General features: G+C 52.5%; 1 protein-coding gene across 1 annotated transcript in view; it reads left to right on the plus strand.

Annotated features, from left to right (window-relative positions):
- Nos1 (nitric oxide synthase 1) overlaps window positions 1-9,312 on the plus strand; it is an 86,229-nt gene that overhangs the window by 20,916 nt on the left and 56,001 nt on the right. Inside the window, exon 2 of the mRNA XM_055605954.1 lies at window positions 911-1,978. Within this exon, the coding sequence (XP_055461929.1) occupies window positions 1,269-1,978 (710 nt within the window). The 5' untranslated portion in view covers window positions 911-1,268. The remainder of the gene's footprint in view (window positions 1-910; window positions 1,979-9,312) is intronic.

Below are 9,312 nucleotides of genomic sequence, written 5' to 3' on the forward strand. Positions count from 1 at the left end.
AGCTGGCCTACCTCTCCGCTATCCACTCAGTGTGACCTCGGACAAGACATTGAGCCCTCTTTCAAGTAGGGGCTCCAGGCTTAGAGCTGCATTTCTGTGAACATCAAAGGAGGAAAAATAACTTATTGAGAACAGAAGTAGCCAGGAACTGCCATATTAGTCCTCGCTTTGGCTTCTCCTCTTCTACCGGTAAATATCGATTGAGCGTGTTTTGTGCCATTGTTAAGTCTAGAGGGTCACAACCCATCTTTCTCAAGTTCCCTCACTGGAGCTTTTCATGTGTTGTTATGTGGGGGACAGATGTATTTGAGATTTGTGTGGACCTATCTCTTTGGTGTTGAAAGTGTTTGTAACGTAGCCAAGTACCTATTTTTTTGAAATTGAGATGAGCTAATGATGAGAAAAATGGCTGTAAAGGTTCCATCGATAGTACCACGATGGAAGGCAGCATCTATATATCTATCCAGTAAGTTTTTCTTTTTTTTTCTTGGTTGTGAGGCTCCAGAGTAGGGAGGCCAAAGGTTGATGCCAGAGAAGCTTCTGAGATGTGGCTGGGAAATGTTTACAAAATCTGGGCCACAGAGGACAATGTAACAAGTTGGAGCAGCAGTTCCGGTGGTGGGAAAGATTCTTACCCTTGGGTCTCTGGGGTTGCCTGGATGTCTTGGCTGTGGTGTCCCCAGGGAGGCCTTTGGTCCCTGAGGGCTTTGGTTGCAGGGATAAAAGCAGGGAGACGCTGCTAACTTGAAAAGGTGAGTGTCCTCTTGAGGAAGCCCAGCCATGCTTCAGGCTTGGCTTCAACCCAGGTGTCTGTGACTCGGTGTTTTCCATCCTAGCTCTGAGGTATTGGCTCCCCCATTCTACTCGCTTCCGTTCTCTTCTCATCTGCTCTCTTCTTCCTTCCCCTCAGCTCCAGGAGCCCCTCCGTCACATCTTCATCTGACAAGCTGGTGACCAAGATGCCCAGAGACTAGTGCCCATGCTTGTGCGTCACTTTAGACAGTCAGCAGACGCAGCAAGCCTCCAATCTTCCTGACCTTAGGGACACTTCCCTTCACTGCTCCTGACGTCTGCCCGGTCAACTCTGGCTTCCTTAGAGAGCAAGGAAGGGGCGGGGACACATGAAATCATGCCACCCAAGGTCGAATGGCAATGAGCAGGTGACGCCAAGTTGACGTCAAAGACAGAGACGACAGGAACTCTGCAGCCAGCTCTTGTCCCCGAGTCATCTCAGCTTGGAGGTCTTCTGAAGGACACGGACGGACACCATGGAAGAGCAGACATTTGGGGTTCAGCAGATCCAACCGAACGTCATTTCTGTCCGTCTCTTCAAACGCAAAGTCGGGGGTCTGGGCTTCCTGGTGAAGGAACGGGTCAGCAAGCCACCCGTGATCATCTCAGACCTGATTCGAGGAGGTGCCGCGGAGCAGAGTGGCCTTATCCAAGCCGGAGACATTATTCTTGCCGTCAATGGCCGGCCTCTGGTGGACCTCAGCTATGACAGCGCCCTGGAGGTACTTAGGGGCATTGCCTCAGAGACCCACGTGGTCCTCATTCTGAGGGGTCCCGAGGGCTTCACTACACACCTGGAGACCACCTTCACAGGGGACGGGACCCCCAAGACCATCCGGGTGACCCAGCCCCTGGGCCCCCCCACCAAAGCTGTTGATCTGTCCCACCAGCCGTCAGCCAGCAAAGAGCAGCCGTTAGCAGCAGACAGGACCCCAGGTCCTGGTAATGGGCCTCAGCATGCCCAAGGCAATGGACAGGAAGCCGGCTCAGTCTCCCAGGCCAATGGTCTGACCATTGACCCTTCAATGAAAAGTACCAAGGCCAACCAACAGGACAGGGGGGAGTGTGACGAACTGCTCAAAGAGATAGAACCTGTGCTGAGCGCCCTCAACAGCGGGGGTAAGACAGTCAACAGAGGGGGACCAGCCAAAGCAGAGATGAAAGACACAGGAGTCCAGGTGGACAGGTGAGCTACTCAGATGTGCAAGTGTGTGTTTGTATGTCAGCGTGCATGTGAAGCCCCACTCCGCAGCCCGCGAGCTAGCCTGCCTCCCCATATGGCTTGCCCCCCCCATCCCACCCCTGAAAATTCTAGTCATGAGAGGTGAGTGGGCCTCCATTTGAAGATGTGACTCTTGCCATGAAATCCAGGGTCATTAACCGTGGTCCAGGGAATTGTGTGTGTCTCCATGTGTTTTTCCCATGTGTCCTCCCAGAGTCGCATATGGTGGGATTGGAAGAGATGTGTCAAGCCTGAGTTCGGGGAGATGGAGATGGCCGGGTTGATACTGACCAGGGACTGAGAGTTGTGTGCACATGGCTCACTGGGCATGTGGCTCATGCCAAGGTCCTGAGAGCAAGGAAAGACTGAACTCTGAACCCTATTCCGTGTTCTCTCTGTCCAGTAGAAGACAGGGGAGGCTTCCAAGGAGGGGGAAAGGACCGTAGAATTGGTTGCAACAGCCCTAAACCATGGTCTTCCAGTGTTGTGCCCTGGTGGAAGGGATTGGACAGAACTCTGGGTGATGCCAGCTCCCTCCGAGGGAGGAAAGAGAAGCTGGCCCTGGCCCTGGCAGAGAGCTGTGTGCCCAGCAATTAGTGAATCCCCTCTGCCTCTTCCACCAGCAAACCGTATAGCCCACCTCATGCTGCCGAGACTGGGATGAGGCCGGTCAAAGTCCAAACCCCGAAAGCATCTGTGATGCTCGCTGCAGCTATGCTGTGCGCCAGCACCCCCGAGTCATGTCTGCTGTGCCCATGGCACAAGCTGGTCCTAGTCTGCTAACCCAGTCCTCAATAGGGAAGCTCGGAGAGTTTTAAATGAGGCTCTGTCCTAGCCGGTGTGGTGGAGTCCCCTAGCCGATGGCAGCTGAGCATCGCACATATCAATGTTTCATACATCTGGCCTTGATTTGCAGCTGGGCCTGAGGCTGTGAGCGTTAAGAACCCCTGGGGTTCTGTCTCAGGCTCGCTTGCACTCCTGAACCCCAGTTGATGTGGGCTTACCCCCAGAAGACCCACAGTAGGTGTGGGTACTCCCCACCACATAGTTAATTTGGTGACACAAAAGAGCACAAAGGTGCCGCACAGATTTTAAGGTTCTTAGTGTGGCGTTAGTGGTACAGTGGTGAGCGTGGCTGCCTTCCAGAACACAGGGAGTGGGTGTGGTTATGGAGCAAGAGGGACTGTAAAAGAAGCAGACACTCTATTCTATAGAAACTGCCACCTGCCTTTATTTCTCCAAGGAAGCACAGGCGGGGTAACATAGGGCACTGCTCCACGCCCTATGACTTGAGGGTGGCTCTGTGCAATCTTCCTTCCATTACAGTCCCACTTCTGGCTGCCCAGACCCACCTTGCATGTGCTGAGTGGCTTGGTCAAAGTCAGAGATAAGCTGGGGTTTGAGAGAAAGCCACCCAGGAAGGCTCCGAGCCCCGGGAAACCGCCCAGAGGAACATGTTCTAAGGAATGGGTGACGTTTCTTAATGACGCCTGTTCCCCGAGCTCGGTGGCTCATACTCATGCTGCAGCCAAGCCCACCTTACCAGCCGGAAGCTAGCATGCAGCTGGTGTAGCCTGTCCCTGCTTGACATTTTCAGACACTTCCTTCATTTCAGAGGACATTGCAATACAGTATAAAGAGTGGTGTTAGTCTCACAAGGAAAGAGCCAGCAATCGATGGTATCAGTGCACACTTGGGACCTCAGCCAGCATGTCAAAGGTGTGCGCCTGGAGCCTGAACCACTGCGCACATAAGAACATCAGATATAGAAGGACATAGTTGTGTCAGCTTGGCATCTCAAGCGCCACAGCGGTGTCACAATTTGTGACACAATTTTCTGAAATGAGCAATTCTCAATGAGACAACAGGTCAGCCTGGCTTCCCTTGACCTGCCCAGTTGTGTGGTCTCACACACGGAAGATCAAAGCCATCAGTATGCATAAGGTGGGGGTCCAGAAAGTTCTGTCTGCTTTTCATCTACATGGAAGGCTGTATGCTTATTGAGACCCTTTGTCCTTAGGTGGGGCTGGTTCTTGGCATGGCAGGGCCTTCTGTCCCCATGTGGTACCATCTCTTCAAGGAACCCCCGTGAGCCCAGAGAGTGACAGCCACAGGGTCCCCCATGCCACCTCTTGGGGGCTGAAATCAAACCCAAGAATTTCATTGTCCTTGGGGTAGTCTCACACTGTAATCCCTGAGACCACTGGGGACCCTCATGCACACAGTGGCGGGGATTATCTTGTACTCCCAGTGACCTCTCTGACCAGATGTTGCTTGGGAGTGAGGGTTTTAAAACTGGCAATTTGGAGGCTGGATGAATGGTTACCACTCTGAGCCATCTGGGAGACAGTAGAGTGCCATGCCTGGATCCCACATCTAGGCACACTCACCAGTAACCCCTAAGGCCAACTAGCCAGTTGCTAGTTCAGGGCGCTGCCTGTCTCAGCTCTGCCATCCTTCATTCCTCCTACAAGTGGACTTGGCCTTTTGCTCTATCACTGAGGTCCATGGGGAACATATGTGGTATGTTACTCTAAGAAACAGCCCGCCCTGTCACCCCAGGAGACAGGTGGCCGCAGGAGGTGGTGAGAAAGGGAGGCAGCCAGAAACCCAGATTTGGTACCTCCTGCATTTGAGAGCTGTCACTTTAAAAAGTGTCAGAGGATATCGAGGCTGCTCAGCTTGCCGCCCTGAGGCAGGGTTCTAAGGAGGCCAAGGTCCCTCGTCCAGCATCCATCTGGAACAGCCGGTCATCCTGGCTCTATGATCAGATAACCAACCCTGCCCCCCATACACTTTTGCAAGGCGCTCGGTCAACCCCTCAGCACCTCTTCAGAGGTCATGTAAACATTGCCATAGAAGCAGGACATATGGCTTCCGCCCAGTTTTCTAAAGACTGAGGCTCAGAGAGGTAAGGCCACTTAGCCAGGGTCACACAGCCCTGCTTATCACCTATAGGCCTCTCAGTAGGTATCAGGAGTTAAAGGGACAAAAGCAGCAGCTTGCAGGGGCAGCATGCAGCCCCACTCCTCCACCCCCCAGCTCTGTGACAAGCCTGAGTTGGAGGATTGTGTTGTGTGCCCATCTCTGCTGACCATTCCCAGGGAGGCTGGCCCCATGCTAACATCTGCACATCAGTCTTTTTCGCTTCTTAAAGTGCCCCATTTCCATGATGGAGAAAGAAGCATTGACAGGATCCTGTCACTTATTCTCAGCGCAGCCAACAAGCAGACAAACAAGATTCAGGAAGGGTGTGCTCTTGACCTCTGCCGCCTCATAGATGGTTCTGTGGCCCATAATGTACTTGGCTACTCCCCTCTGGTTGTCTGAAGCTACCAGAATATTTCATCTGAGTCTGAAATGGAAAATGATCTGGTGCAGTTCCTCTGGCTTGGAGTAATTAATGTAGTTCAAGATGGATAAACCCTGCCATCCTTCAAAATGAGAAGGAGGGCCTCCCCAAGTTATGGAAGAGTCTCTTGGATGGGGTCTGTGGGCTTCCCAACCCTCCAGCCATCATCATGGTTGATCCAGGATCCCAGGTCCATTCTTCCTGGAGCAGGGCAAGGTGGCTGGGCTATTTCTGCATAGCTAATTAGCATTTGCTCATCATGAAAGTTCCCAAGAGGGAGGTGGGGCGACGGCTCTGTGGGTAAAGCGCTTGCCACACAAACATGAGGGCCTGAGTTCCAGGTCTCAGGCGCCCACATAAAAAAGTGCTGGAGAGATGGGGATAGCCAGATCTCTGTACAGTTTGTTAGTCAACCAGTCCTGCTTAACTAAAGAATTCTACAATAGGGAGAGACCCTGTCTCAACAAATTAGCCTTTGACCTTCACGTCCACATCCACACTCGTGTGTGTGTGTGTGTGTGTGTGTGTGTGTGTGTGTGTGTGTGTATGCATACATGTGTACACACACACACACACACACACACACACTCAGTGACCTCAGAGTGACCCTCAGCTGGGCTGGCTACAGGCTGTGCACACACTGCACACAGAGCTCTGATTTGGGCCTAAAAAGGCTCTTCCACCAACTTCCATGCCACAACCCAGAGCCTCTTCCAATTCCCCCCTCATCAGACATGCGTGTCTTCCCCTATCTGTCCTTCCCCAGGCACAGCTCCTGCCTTGGCCCCTTTCTGTCTTGTCACTTGGACACTGAGCCCTTCACCCTGAATGAGCCGTGGGAGAACTCATGTGTCTGCATTCCCAGAACTGACCTGTCCCCAGCGGGCTTCTCGCTGCCTTCCAGCCAGTGAAGTTGTGAGCGAGCACAGTCTTGCCACTGATACTGCTCTCAGCACTGGGGACACGTGGGGAAGCTCCTCCCTTCCCACATCACATCAGAGACGTGAAGAAGAGACAAATAGACATTTGTCGTCGTCTCTCACGATGACTCATGCCAGGGAGGAACTAGGCCAGAGATGGGGGGGGGAGGGGGAGTAGCTCAGGATGAGGAGAGCATCAAGTGTAGGGAGACAGAGGTGCCAATCATGTGAAAGCCGGGAAGGGTGAGAGTCCTGACAGGAGGGTAGAGCGGGAACAGAGATCCTGAGCCAGCAACCTGGACGAGGGGGTTCAAAGCGGTGAAGGAAGACTCCCAGAGACGAAGGGTAAACAAGGTTTCTGTGTGAGAACTAAGGGACTGAGTATCAAACTCAGGTCCTCATGCTTGCACACAGGCACCTCACTCATTGAGCCATCTCCCCAAAGCCCACTGTTTCTTCAGCAATGTAGAACCCAAGTATACCGAGGGCGCCTGTGCTATATAGCAAATACAGCTAGCTGCTAACACATTCCGTGTCCAAGTGGGACATGCTGGGTGGGGCAATAAGGACTCTCCTTTCCTCCAATACTCAAACCTAGCCCACTAGCCCCAATTTCTTTACTTAACTCCTCTTGCAGGCATGGGTTTAAGGGTCCTGCCCACCTTGGAGGATATTGGTAGCTAGATTCATGGTGATGACTAAGCCCCAGCACCCTGCCACTCTTCCCAGCTTCAGGATTTCTGGTAGGATTCCTGCTCTCAAAAGCAAACTTTACAGCCTACCATGACTGTGTATATCTTCAATCTTAATGTCTAGAAAGCTGAGGCAGGAGGTTTGCAAGGTTGAAGCCAGCCTGGGCTGTACAGTAAGACTGTCTCAAAGAATAAAAAGCAGGGCTTGGGGGGGGTCGTAGAGTATTTGCCTAGCATGGGCAAAGCCCTTGCCTCAATCCCAGCACCACATAAACCAGGCAAGATGACCTACAACTGTAATCCTACCACTGGAGGGGATGGATCTGGAGGCTTAGAAGTTTGAGGCCATCCTTGACTACACAGCAAGTTCAAAGCCAATCTGGGCCTATCTCAAAAAAGAAATACCTCCTCATTTCCTCAGCAATTTGGGGTGACAGCACCCTGATAAAAATCAAGGGGAAAGCTTGGCCATGACCCCCAAATCCCACCTCTATAAACGTGGAGTCTTTGTATTGACTCCTGGCATCTGAGACCAGGTGAAGGCAGCGAGGAAAGGCTGGTGCAGGGCAAGGAGGATGGGAATGAGTTAGCCAGCATGTCCATGGAAAGCTGGGGCAGGCTTTCTGCCAAGGCCAGCTGCTCCATAGCATCCCCATCGTCTGGCAACTGCCTTGACCTTCCCTGAGCCTGGCACACAGGTCTGACACACCTGCTCCTTGCCAGCTCCTCGGGCTTGGCTTTGGCAAGCTGTCAGCATGCAAGCTTTCTGAGGAGCCAGACCAGGTTACCTGTCTGTTTTATAAAATACTATGGACTTGATTCCCAAGTACCCTCTGCTGACGAGCTGGCCAAGGCTGTGTGAAGGTTTGAGGATACTGACATGAGGCTTGGCTTGGGCACATCTCAGCACAGTGTCCACAGATATCTTTCAGTGTGATCATCAGGTGTGGCGCTGTTACTGTCCCGGGGTGGGTTAGAAGACAGACATGAAGCTCAGCAGCCCTGAGGCCCTGGCACAGAGCCCACTGAGAGGAAGTCCCTGGCTCAAATCCTCAACAGTCAAGGCCCAGAGAGTGTCAGCAACATCAAGGTGACCCAGAACAGCCATGCAGACCCTGGACTCAGAAGTGGTGGCAAAACAAAGTCATTCATCCAGCTTTCCCAGAAGTCAAGAGATGTCCTGCTCCCTGCTTCGGTGTCTTGTCTTTTATGGGGGAAAAAAAAGCCACCACATCTGCATGTACCCAGTAGATGGAGTCAGCGCTCTTACCTCATTGGCTGGGAATGTCTTGCATCTAAATTTCATGTTCTAGGCAAGGCAAGATGGCAGGATGTGCCCCAGCTATGACAAAAGCCAAAAACAGCTTTGGCAAGCTTCCCTTTCTGGCTGTGTGACCTTGGACAAGTGGTCTTGCCACTTTGAACTGAAGTTTCCTTCGTTGTTAAGGAACAGCATTATAGTGAGTGTCTTGTTTGTGCTGACCGTGGGCCAGACGTTGTACACATGTGACCTCTGGTGTTGCCAGCAGGGGTGGGTGTCCCACATGCTCTGAAGGATGAGCAGAGGCAGCACTAGGCTGAGGGCGGACAAAGGGGTGTAGGGAAGAGGGGAGAGTGGAGATCAGAGCTCGGAGTCATAGGAATCTCCGTTTACTGGAGACTTGTACTTCTGAAGTGTCTAGTGGCTATGCGTGGCTCACTGCACTATACCAGATGGTGCAGGCATTGCCTGAACAGTGACAATGACCCTGAAGGGATTGATTAGAAGCTCCTTTGTCCTATCTAATGAGGCTGTGAAGAAGGGGGCAAGAAGGTAAGGGAGTCACTAGCAGGTACCCTCAGCGGAGTGCCCGGGCATTCCTCACACTCAGTCATTCCCCATGCTGTCATTAGATCTCATGTGACAAAGGGAATATTGAGGCTGGCGCTATGTCCAGAGTCACTCAGCCTAATGAGCAAAGCCAAGGGTCAGACCTCCACTGTGGATGCTACATGCATGGTACTGTTAGCAGACATTGCGGGAGACCCCAGGAGCTCACATCATTCAGGTGAACCCCTAAGGTGCACCAGATCCTCCCCAGCCCCCTCTCACAGGCTGTGGGTCAGGGGCGTCTACTCCTGAATTAGTCCTGAGTGCATGGAAATCAGACAGCTCAGCCCTGATGCTCCCTGGGCTCCATACTAAAAATTGTTCATTCCCTGCTCATCACACATGACTCTAAAATCAGCATGTGTTAGCCAAACCATCCAAACACATTCTTTGAACGAAGGCGTTCACAAAAAGAAAGAAGGAGGAGGAGGAGGAGGAAGAGGAGGAGGAGGAGGAGGAGGAGG

The sequence above is a fragment of the Psammomys obesus genome, unplaced genomic scaffold (assembly GCF_907164565.1).
Source record: "Psammomys obesus unplaced genomic scaffold, mPsaObe1.curated_primary_1811, whole genome shotgun sequence".
NCBI classification, from domain to species: domain Eukaryota; kingdom Metazoa; phylum Chordata; class Mammalia; order Rodentia; family Muridae; genus Psammomys; species Psammomys obesus.